This window comes from Aythya marila (assembly GCF_965140915.1).
Source record: "Aythya marila genome assembly, chromosome: 1".
Taxonomy (NCBI): domain Eukaryota; kingdom Metazoa; phylum Chordata; class Aves; order Anseriformes; family Anatidae; genus Aythya; species Aythya marila.
Window position 1 is genome coordinate 24681781 of NC_139042.1, and position 12385 is coordinate 24694165.

General features: G+C 41.3%; 2 protein-coding genes across 8 annotated transcripts in view; one reads left to right on the plus strand and one right to left on the minus strand.

Annotated features, from left to right (window-relative positions):
• The window catches only part of NBEA (neurobeachin), a gene marked incomplete at its 5' end in the record, with an annotated part of 512607 nt that overhangs the window by 359331 nt on the left and 140891 nt on the right, over positions 1-12385 (plus strand). The window lies entirely within an intron of this gene.
• Positions 615-2238, minus strand: MAB21L1 (mab-21 like 1; the record flags this gene model as incomplete). Its single annotated transcript, XM_082754111.1, has 1 exon — positions 615-2238. The coding sequence occupies one exon, from the start codon at positions 2236-2238 to the stop codon at positions 1159-1161; it is 1080 nt and encodes a 359-aa protein (XP_082610237.1). The 3' UTR covers positions 615-1158.

A 12385-nucleotide genomic window follows, 5' to 3' on the forward strand; every position in this document is an offset into this window, starting at 1 on the left:
ATAAGTTGGTTTTGGGCGGCTGGAACAGTGTTACTGAGTGAATAACTACATCGGTGCCTGACGGTTTGCTGACGGTCAGCTGGAGCTAAATTCTAGTGTGTTTAAACCGCCGATATTTCCTCGTCCTCCAAAACTAGCCAAAACGCAAAATCAGGCGGCTGCTGCCCTTAAGTTTTCCAGGATTTTAGCAACTATCACCAGAAAGTCAAAATGCACAGAACACAGCTGATCTCTGATCGTTCAAGTAGAAAACTTGATTCTGTATTGAAACGCTTACCCATTGGCATTTTACTTCATTTATTAGCTTGTAATTAAATAAATCAGCAACAGAAATTAAAATCTAAATCACAAAAGGTAATTATCCAGTGTATTTCAAGTGCATTTTCAAATATATAATTCCAATATTCAAGCGTTATTATATAAGCAGAATCCAAATTTCTTTTGAATATATTTAAATAACATTTCAAGTATATTTATGGAATGTTAGAAATAGAACAAGCAATATATATGAAACGAAAAAATGTAAACTTGTTAAGTTCAGACACTTCAAAAGACAATTAACAAAAGTACCATGATAAAATCTACCTTTTTAAATGGTATCTTCTCTTTAGCAGAAAATGTCCTTGAAGTATCCAAAATGGCAATTTAACTTCTGTTCACCAAATCACAAAACACCAACATCCACAATTTCAAAGACAATGTGAGATCACAATATTTGATACAAATTAAAAGGTACATTGGGGTTTGTTCAGGTGGCATATCCAAATAGCTTTTACTCACAGAGGGATTACAGAAAAATACGGGGTTTGTTATAATCCGTTGGTACCATTCCTAGGCAGAGTGGTCACAATCAAGTTAAATTACAGCCAATTTTGCTTTCCGGGTAAGACGCTTTTTTTTCCCCCCTTTTTTTTTTTTTTTTTTCTTTTCTATTTTTTCCCCCCCCGCGGGAAACTGCAAAACTGTGGTGCAGATAAGAGGCATGATACTTGCTGTTTTTATTTGCGTTTCTCGGTGAAGAGCCTAAGCTATATTCCTTTTTAAAAGAGAATATGAGTTGCACTGTCAAGTGGAAACATCTGACTTTTCGAACAGGAAGCTTAAACTTCATCAGGATCTCAGACGCTTTGTCGGACAGGCCCGCTCTACAGTTACCCCCTAAAGTTTCTCCAAACTTTTCGGGTTGGTCAGTATCTCCCTAGCCAGTCGCCACGTCTGTTTGGCCGCGTTTTCCAGGGCTGAGTGAGGTTTGCCCTGAAAGAGGTCTAAATTGGGCAAGAAGTAATGCGGGCACCGCCTGCACTGGAGGCAGGAGATGAGCTGCAGTAAAATCCCGTTGAGCCGATCGCCCAAGCACGACTCGTCCCAGTCCGACTCTCGGGGGTGCTTTTCGCATTCGTATGAAACCAGAGTCTTCATGTGATAATTATTCAGGGGCTGGCCCGGCAGCTCCAGGTGGCGGTCCCGCAAGGTTTTGAGGATGGAGAGGCATTTCTTCCTGCAGCCGCCCATCTGCAGTCTGTTCTCGGCTTCGGCGAACTGCAGCACCCAGGCATCGCTCTCGGCCGAGCTCTGCTTGCCGGCCAGCGAGTGGCACTCCTTGGACAAGAGGTTGAACCCTTCGGCCTTGACCTCCGCCACCCGGTTGGGTCCCGGCCAGGGGATGTGGGGAAGCGGCCAGTGGGCAGCGCTCCGCGGCCAGATCCCCGTGCACTTGAACGCCGGCGTGATCTGCACCACGTACCTATCCCTGATCCGCAGCTTCACCTCGCTGGTGTCTGCCACCATCTTTACCACGTCTCTGTAACTGCACTTATCCACGGCTTGAGCCACCAGAGTCTGAAATCTGGAGCGGATTTTGCGAGCGGAGAGGTAGCCAGACGCCGTGATGAACTCCACCCAGAGGGACATGCTCCTCTTGCGCCCGTCGCTCAACTTTAACACAGCGCAGCCCGGCAAGGAGCCGTCGTCCACGAAGTTGAAGACCCCCATCTGGTTCAGATAGAGCACGACTTCGAACTCCGTGGGGGAGATGACTTCCAAGCCCTCGTAGCGATTGTCCATCTCATTCAGGGAGCTGATGAAGCGAGGCTCCTGCACCTCCACCTCCTTCAGCACGTCCGACACCACTTTGCAGACTTCGCGGATCGTCTTGGCGATGGCAGCTTTCCTGGCTTGGCATTTCTCGTTGTAGTATTTATTCAGATGGTACACCAGCTTGGCCTGGGCCGCGATCATGTTGGGGCAGAGATCCGGATTGTACACCGGAGTCTCGCAGTAGGCTGTGGGATCCAATGCGGCTGCTAAGGCTGGAGCCAACTTCAGAGGAGAAACAGGCTGCTGCACTCTGAAACGTAACAAATGTTTTTCAAAATGCGCTGTGGCTGCTGCTCCTCAGATGCTCTCTTCCTGCTTTTTTAGATCAGCCGTCTCGAAGTGTGTGTGGCGGGGGGGGGCGGGCGGGGGACTGGAGGGGGCGATATTTTTCCTCCCCCTTTTTTTAAAGGGTCCGTGAGTGAGAGGCAAGCATCGAGAGCTGCACCTTCTCCGGCAGCAATAAAAACAAAAGTTGCACTGAGACACAGCGAGGCTTCCAGTAGTCAAAATAATAAAACCTCTTCGTATTTATTTATGTTTTCCCGTAGTAATCACTGTGTGTGTGCAGGGCGGTTAATCAGATGGTGGAAAAAGTGCCGCGTGTGTGTGTGTGTATATGTCAGAAGAAGCTGGCTGTTGGTTTGTATAAGAGCCCAGATGCACTCGTGTGGAAATTATAAAGGCAGGGCCAGGCAGGCGGGCGGCCAATCGCCACTGGGCTCGTCACTGCAGCCTCTTTCAGCTCAAACCCGGCTAATTAATCCCTCTCTAGGAGATAGATATGTATACGCACACGCACATATACAAAGGTAGCCGGTTCCCGGCAGAAAATCGCCGGGAAATCGAGGGACACCGCTCTTCTCCGGGTGTAACCCCAAGGGCAGGGACGTTTCCAAAGGACCCTGCGCGCCTCCGTTCCCAGCGGGTCCCCCGACGGCGGCGTCGCGCCCGCAGGTGCGGGTGGCTGCGCCCCGGGGGGCGGCCGGAGAGCCAGGGCCTCCCGATCCCGGTCGGAGCCCGCCCGTAAGTTCATTTAGAGCCGCCCTCCTCGCCTCCCGAGAGCGGTCCGTGACTGCCAGCGGGAAGTTTTGGCTCTCCCGAAGCGGCCGGGGAGCAAGGCGGCAGATGCACGGCAGTGTAGTGCCCTTCGGAATAAAAGTGTGCCGCCAAAGTTCGCGATTTGGGGGCGTTTTCGGCGGACCTTCTGGCGGGGTCGAAGCGATCTGGAGGTTTCAGGCGTTTGTGCATTTTGTCTCGCCTTGCTTTTTGTCTTCCTACCTTCTGGAGGGGAGAATCGATCGCTAAACGGGGCTGTCAGGTCTTTTTCACGCTCCCTCCAGAAACCAAGTAGCAGATCCGAAGGGTAAATCTCCTCCGCCAGCTCCTAGCTTCGTTCCCGTGCTCCGCGTAGCGCTCCGACGTGTGGCGAAGGCTGAGTTGCGGCTGCTGTTGGAGACGTGGTGGCACCAGGAGCACCTATTAATTTCAAACCTGGACGGCTCATTGTTACAGCGGGCTCTGCTAGCAAGCTGCGTTTAGTAAATGCGCTCACGGGAGGGATGCTAGCGACTGCAAACGTGCTGGCATGCTGCTCATCTGACACCTTGGGTTTCATGCGCGTGATGCGTAATTAGCAAATTTCTCCTTCGGTACCTTAAGTGGTAGTAACCGGAACCTTTATTTGCAAATAAGCCCGCGTGGCAAACTCTTCTGCTTTCCAGCATTTACCGAGCTTCACTCTAAGAAAACCCTAAATTATATATATATATATATATATATATATATATATATATATATATATACATGTATGTATATATATATAAAGAAAAAAATACACCCAAGCTTTTCGTCGCTTGTCTTTAAGGAATCTTTAAGCTGCTGCCCAATTATTAATTCGTAAAGTGACTGTCACAGACGTATGTGTTGCTAAGGAGAGGTCATAATGCAAGGAATATCTTACAACATTTGTTCACCGCATTAAGGCGACCAACTTTCTTGCATAAAGCGAAGAATTTCTGACTTTGCGCTCGCCTCCCTCGCTCTTGGCGTTTCTGCGGGCGATCCCCTTGCCGCTTCCTAGAAGGAAGCCGATGCGGGAATCATTTTTCTGCCCATTAGTATAAACAAGGCTAGGACCGGCTCGGGGCTCCTAGCAGAAAATCTGCAGGTGACAGCTCGTCCCGGAGAAGCCTTCCCTCTCCTCGGCCCGCCGGCGGCGGGGCGGCCGCTCCCCGTCTGTTTTGGGCTAACAGGGGCAAGTTTTCCCCCAAATTTTTGCGGGGAGCTTTCGCGGCGAGTAGGAGCGGCTGCCGAGCGGGACACAAGTGGCTTCCCACGGCCCCGGCTCCTTCCCGGGGTCCGAGACCCCCCTATACATTCCCTAGGGACTCCGGGGGGCGGCTACCCCCCCGTGCCGCGCAGGCACCCGTGAGGTCCCCTCCAGCTTCAAGGGGAGGCCGGGACACCCCGGCGGCGGGCGGGGAGGGGAAGGATCCCGCCCCACTACACCCGGGGCTGGGACTGGGGTCGGTCCGGGGCCGATCCCCTCTCCCTGCCCGCCCCCTGGGGCCGCGGCGGTGCCGGGCGCGCCCTGCCCGCGGAGGGGCTGGCCGTGTAGGGGGTACGGAGGGGAGCGGAGGAGGAATGGGAAGGGGCAAAGCGGGAGGGTTTTGGGGCAGGGGGACCCCCCGGCGCGACCCCTCCGTCTCTTTCTGGCCGGGGGGGCGGCTTTTTGGCGGTGTAAATCAGGCTGAGCTCCTTTCCCTGCGAGGTCGCGTACCGCCGCCGCGTAAAAAACGAAAGTTGAGGCGGGCGGACAAAAGGGGTTTGGCTCGCTCCCCCTATCTCCGCCAAGGGGAGCAGCCGTTTCCTGTGGGATGACACGCAGTCCCAAACTCCGAAGTGCGAGTGGAGCCTTCAGCTGCACGTTGACGATGGAAATATTTCGGGCAAGGTTTTGTTTGTTTTCACCCGGTGGGTTTTCGCTCAGGAAATGCAGTTTCTAAAGGCAAGAGGAGATATCTCACCCCTTTTAACCGTCAGGAAGCTGAATTTTCGTAATGTAGCAAAATTAATCGAAATTAAATTTACGTCTTCTCTGCCAAATCACAGCCGTCTCTATATAACGTTAAGATTAACCCCCCATGTCAAATAACGCAGGTTATATGTATTGTATCTCGACGGTTGTGGGAACTGTTGTGCCTATCAGACTTAGCCTTGGCTGGGTTATGTTTACCACTAAAGGTTACGATCAATTTCACTACATCATTTCATTTCACACACAGAAAAATAAACATTTGATAGCTTGAAAATATGTGGATTTAGGCACGGCTGACACCAGTCAACTACTGAAATGTAACTGTTAAGGTGACCTGATCGTTTCAAATGACACGAAGTCGGTGGTTTGCTTTGGATTCCGAAAATGAAGATATATCTGACTTTACGAAATATAAAACATGAATATTTTCGTGACTTCTGACCACTTAGCACAGTTAGTTTTTCTTTGTATTTATTAACGTGTTCTTAATAAATTATAAAAGGAAGGAACACCTTTTCACCACTGAGTTTTATTTTTATATGGATTGAGTTGTTCTGGTAAATTGAGATTAAAATCACCTCATTAAAATGATGATTGAGAGTTTGTCATTATAATAGTACTGTATGATATTGGTGACTTTTACCAAATTACTGTTTTCTAGATATTTTCCCCTAATTAGAGTACTATAGCTACATTTCTTGAACTCTACTTGTTATTTCAAATCTTTCTAACTACATTGCCTTGTCATGCAGTGTTCTTATTAGCCAGAAAGCCAAATAGTGTTGAAAATGTATGACTGCAGGAACTCGCCTATGCCACCAAAATATATATATATATATAGTCGCTTTTATAAATTTCACCAATAATTTATTTTCATATGGTGAAAAGTATGAGTGAAAATGCACATGCTGATGCATATACACCCAAAGTGCTTACATTGATATCACTTTATATTTCTTATTATGTAGTGATAGTTCTTCCACAAACAACTGTGCTCATGAATTTTAAAGTTTTATTTTTTAATATCTGTCTATTGCACTAGGGAACTAGGAAAAAATGAAGCTGAGTTGATTAAATTATTTATCCCTACTGCTGAAGTGAGTTTGAAGGCTCATTGAATGTATCTGATTTCTTGGATCCTCATTCTCCCCTTCCCCCCCTCAATTCATTCTGGTTATTTCATCCATATCATCCTGCCAGCACCAATAAATTTACTTTTTTTTTTTTTTTTTTTTTTTTTTCAAGTAGGAAAACTAAAGACAGATATTTGTGGAGAGTTTGCTTTAAATGTCACTTTATATAAAATACGCAGCATCATTTTTTGTGATAGAGGTTGACGGTACTTGCAAGTGTTTGCATTCCTATTTGCATTTTACTTTTTGACTACACTTTCAAACTTAGGAACAATGAAGTGGTAAGCTTAAAAGTAAGTTGCTAGCGTGTTTGCAAACACTTTTTTTTTTTTTTTTTTTAAATGATGTTATATGCTTCAGGACTTAGATTCTGGGATATAAATTTATGTAGAATTATGCACGCAAATATTTTCCTTCAGTTATCTGTAGTTTTCTGCAGATGTTTTTTACTTTTTTTTTAAGAAAATGTGATATAGCTCCTTTTTGCAGTACATGAATAGCATTCGTTAGTGTTAAACTTAGCATGTGTATGTATCCTCTTCCCATTAAAAATAAAAAGACGAAAGGAGTTTGCATTAGTTTTGGACTTTGTCATTCTAGGTCACACGTCTGAACTGTTAATGCTTTAAATTCTTTTAATCTGCAATCTGTTAAAGGAAAAACCAGTAATTGATTTGTTGTCTTTAAAATGTTACATCTCAAAAGTAAACATAGAGCTTGCACAACTGCAAATTACGATTTTAGCTAGAACCGCAGAAACATCCAGGCAGGAAGAAATGCATTGAATTATTCATTTGGTTCACTTCTACATCAGCTTCTCCAAAGCCAGACATTCCTTAAAGTACAGCATTTCATTTAGGGAGTCCAACATTGCCTTTTTTTTTTAAAAAAAAAAAAAAAAAAAAAGAGATCTCTTGCTTTGAGAATGCTCTTTTCTGCTGAACTGAGAGGAGTATGGAATCAGTGGGGATTAGCGCCTTTTAATCTACTACATCTGTAGCGGGTCATCCAACACTGCAGAACTCTCATTACTGTTTCATGCTGTATATGATTAAATGACTGAAAATATTCAACATTGACCTTGAAAATAAAGCTGTATGCATTGGATGATCAGCTTCCTAAGTCTTCATCTCTAAGCTAACCTTTCCCCTTGGTAACTTCTATCCCTGCAATACATTGTCTGAAGAAGGACTAGAGCATAGAAAACGCGTGCAAGTTGAAACTAAAGTGTGGTAGTATTTGAAATGTATCATTATATAAATTATGACATCACTCAGCTTGTTTGTGTGTGTTTTTGAGTAACCCAACATCTTATTAATCCAGCTGAAATGTAGGGGTGGTATGTCTTGAACAGATATACTTCTACGACTGGTGTTTTTATGTAAGCTGGTTTCATATCGACCGGCAAACTGAACTACGCACTGTTGTAGGTAGTTGCTAGAGCTGCTGAAATCAGCAGAAAACATGTTGCTTAACATCTTTGAGTGCTAACCTACATACAGCAATTACCAAGCACCATTTTTCATATCCATTTTGTCATGCTATGTGTTTATTGCTGGTTTTCATACTACATATAATATACATTTAGCCCCTCGTAGTCAAAACTAAATGTGTTCTCTTCCCTAACAATAGCATGGGTATGGTAAATCACCTATGTAACTCACTTTATCTCAACTTAGCTATAAAAAGACATGCCTTGCATATTTTAATGCAGACTTCTATTTTTTAATGTAGTGTACAGCTTTCAGATATTTTCTTTCAAAATAAGGGTGAAGGGAGGAGTTGAGTGAGTTGGTCATGAGTGATTAATACATTTCATTGAACCTTATGAAGGCCCTGATCCTGCCAATACACACATGGTTAGCTAAACAGTTGGCTGGTTCTGATGAGGTCAGTGGCTTCTTTAGGCTAACAGTTGGTTAAGTCCACGAGCTGTTATTTGCAGGATTGGGGCCGAAGCAGGATAACACTTGGAGGTTATAATTTATTACTAGTACAAACATGGCGTGCCTTCACAATATTTAAAATATCAAATGCATGTGTTGGTAAGTATAATAAGGAAAATATATTTTGGGCCTGAGCATCTACTCTCCTGTCAAGCAGGACTTCCCGCTTAATTTCATTGTATTTTAGTGATGATAGTGTTGATTTAACTTCCTGAGAAAGGACAGTGCTGTTTTGTTTTTTTGTATTTAACAGGATGCTCTCACAAAAATACTTTGCCTAATCTGCTCTAAAGCTTTTACAAGGAGGATAAGTTTATTGATAGAAATGAGTGAAAGACTATGATTGCAAAATCTCAAAACTGTACTTTTCATGTACTTACTTTCATATATTCAGGACTATTTCTAGAACTCCCAAAAGGTGCAGGATCTTTTAACAGTCTTAAATATAAGCAACCCACTTGCTAAAAAACACTTATTCATTGTTCCTAAAATATGTTAGTTGTAACTGTAATATAAACATGTCAACCAACTTATTATTTCAGGAAGAAAGGGAGAGATCTCTTCAGGAAAAGCTTGATCCTAAAATCTTCCGGCCTTTAAAATGTGTCGATGTTCCCACCACCTCTCTGAACACTTTTTCTTAACTGGTGAAATATTGTCATTCCAGAGTGTAAACTTTTTGTCTGAGGGTGATTCATGTCTCTTATTCTGGTTCTCCTCTTATGTGGGTATAAAAATTTAACCTAGGTCACCTACCGTTCTTCCTACTTTTCTCTATCATTTTTTTCAGCATAGCTCTAGGATAAAGTATACAGACGTGGGTGCTTTGTGGCACAATGACAGTATCATTGAAATGGGAATGACTAAAGAAGTGACACATACATGTAGTCTTGTAATTTCATAAATTTCCAATATATTTGTTGATAGAGAAATACTAGCTGCTTATGTAAATATCTGTGTTTATCTTACAGCAGTATTTCTGTCAATTTCTCTTAATAGTAGAAATAGATTTTGCTATTTGAGGACGTTATAGTTTATAATACACTAGTACCATTGAAAAGATGAAAAAAAAATGTGGTGTATCTGGTAGGGTAGTGATAATGTTAACAATGTTAATGAAGTCTCCTTAGTTTTGGAGGAGGTAAAGAAGATATCTTTATTATTTAACATTTTTTTTAAACCTTCTTTATTTACAGTTTCAAGTGATTTGGAATAATTATTTAATAATACTAAAGGAAACTTCCAGGACTTTCTTATTTATTTATTTATTTATTTATTTATTTATTTATTTATTTATTTATTTATTTTCCTGGAAGTACTGGTTTTAATGAGGTGAATTTACTTCTGTTGCATGATGTGTCTTTGTCAAAAATAGATTGTAAATATTTTCCTTCCTACTTCTTGTTTGGCCATTACTGTGGTAATTTTAAAGTTATGCCACGTGTACAGGCCTGTTAAGAGAGAAGTTACTGCAACCTAAATGATTCTGTCTTATTTCAGTGAATGTTTTACCATTTCCATTATTTGTTTTTAATTGTTTTCTTCTGCAAAGTATTTCTGGGTACAAAATGGCTACATTTAACTTCAATTTTGAAAATAAGCTTATAAAAGGAAACCGCTAGCATATGCAGAACTCTTACTAGCACTCTGAGGTACACAGGGGTATGTTGCATATGCTAGGTTGCGCCATAACGCTTGCAGTTTTCAGCTATACTTCAACAGATTGGTTCTTGAAGAAGTAAAAAATAATGACGGCAAGTATGTTGGACAACAGTTTTTTCATTCGTATTCAGTCAGTACATTCATTATGTATTATCAGTCCTTAATTGTAAAGATAAAATAATATAACCATTTATCATGGCAAACCCATTATTTATAATCTGTACCTTACAAAATTGTGTGGACCTTTGTTGATGATTTCTTCTACACATTCTATTTAGCTTTTTTTTTTTTTTCTAATGTAGTAGATGAGGAAAAAACTTTCCAGGTTAGATTTATTACTAACTTAATCCATTCTTGATAGGCAAACTGCATATTTCTATGGGGTGAAAGAAGTCCCTTCTCCCCCCCCCCCGAAATTCAGTTCTTCATTTGTTTTGTTCACCACGCTGCATTAACACAGTTTTCCCCTGTGTGCATCTGCCAGTGTACAATTTAGCCACGGGCATCTGTAGACCTTGTGGTGATCAGTATTGCAGGCAAAAGCCATATGTGTTTAAATAAAAAAAAATCTCTTTATTTCATTTGCTGTTTTAACTGGATGGATAACTTTTGTGCCTCAAGACAGAGGAAGAGAAAATACAGAAATAATTAATTGCCTCTATTCTTGAGGCAGTTTCATTTTCCCTCTCCAATATGGAATGCTTGTCAGCTTTCCTGATAAATGACTGCATGTATTTGCATAGATTTTACATTAACAAAAAAATTAGTTTTATTTGTGAAAAACTAGTTTACATAATAATGCAAAATCTAGCATTATGGATTATGTTTCCAAATTTGAGAGACTGTGGAGAAGTGAGATTTTTTTTCTTATTTTTTAAATTCTTTTTTTTTTAATGTCAAGCCATATTAGTTTTTAGCTTTGTATTTTGTTCCTATAAAAATAACTAAATCAGGGTCTTTTAATGTTTATATACCATTTCTTCTGTCTTTCATAAATTGAATAATTGATGCTGGTATGAAACCAACTTCTTTCATAGGCTTTTACACATTGCGTTCATTAAATACATTCTTAAATATTTATATGTTTGTAAAACCTCATGGAACTGTTTTGAAAAAAATATTGTGGGAAACTGTTAAATGAATAAGAATAAGAATATGCTTTAAGTTTCTAATGCTGCTTTTAAAATAGTGCTCCATCAGGTATTCTTTCAAAGTGGTAATGTACTGCATTAACTTGTATTCCAATGTAGTACTTTTTTTTTTTTTTTTTTTTTTTCTTTCCCTGTAGCTAATAACCTGTCTGTTTTAAGTAATTAGGCCTTCCTGGCTTGAAGTGACAGTACCATACCTCTAGTTAAAAAGTGTGTTTTAATCACAATTTTTCATGTCCATAAAGTTTATGAGTCAATCAGTCTGCAATATCTTTGAAGAAAATATACTGTGCTAATATTGAGATAATCACCATTATTTTCAAGTTTCATAAATTGGATATTTGTTTGTAATATAAACCTAGTGTCTTTTTGTCTAAAGACACCTGCTAATTGTATATCAGCTTATTCTCCATGCTGAAGTAAACACAGATGCATTCACTGCTGTTATTTCATGCTGTATAACAAAAAGAAAATATTTCTCCTTATGAAGCATGCTATACTTAATGACAACTTAAGGTAAAAGAGCGCCTTTGCCACTTCTTGAATCTGGGACACCCTAGGTGCCAGCTGTCACTGCTCAGCTAATGATGACAAATGCCCCTCTCTATGCAGATTGCAGAGCTTGCAGGCTGCTATGAAAGGCAGCCAGATTACCTTTCTTCAGATAGTAACTTAACCTTTTAAACTCAAGTGTCAGAATGAAATTATTAGCTGGGATAGTTTCAATATCTATTTCTTAAAAAAAAAAAAAAAAAAAAAAAAAAAAAAAAAAAAAAAAGAGGAGAAGGCAGTAACTTCAAATAATACCCTAGCAGCTCAAATTCACCAATTGTGTGTGGTTCTCTGATATGTTAAAAATAGGAAATTGCTGCCATTCTGCCTGTGAACACTATATGGACTTGGCCAGTGTTGACTGTGTGAATACTAAAAACTGACTTCTTGGTAGCACTACACGGAAATGGGGCCAAACTGGGCCAAATTCTGTCCTTGCTTGCATCCATGCAGTGTTTCTGATGCACAGATGTGACTGATCACAGGTTACCTGATGCTGTTTGTAAGAGACCTTAATTGAACTTACCTATCAGGGCTATGCTCAGTTCTATATGTGACATTTCATGTTCTAAATCTGTGGACACAGCTAGAGGCCAGTGTATAAAAATAACCAATTATTTACCTTATAGATATGAGCAGTTTCACAGAACTCAATGTCACTCAGTGTCATGTAGTTAAGTTACTAATTTAAATCAGAGTTTGGGACTTATGTTCTGGGCTGTCTTGGAAGAAGCTAACAGGCATGGGGACCTTACATGGTTCCTTGATAGCACGTAGAAAAGTAACAGAGCTTTAACTCTGTGTACA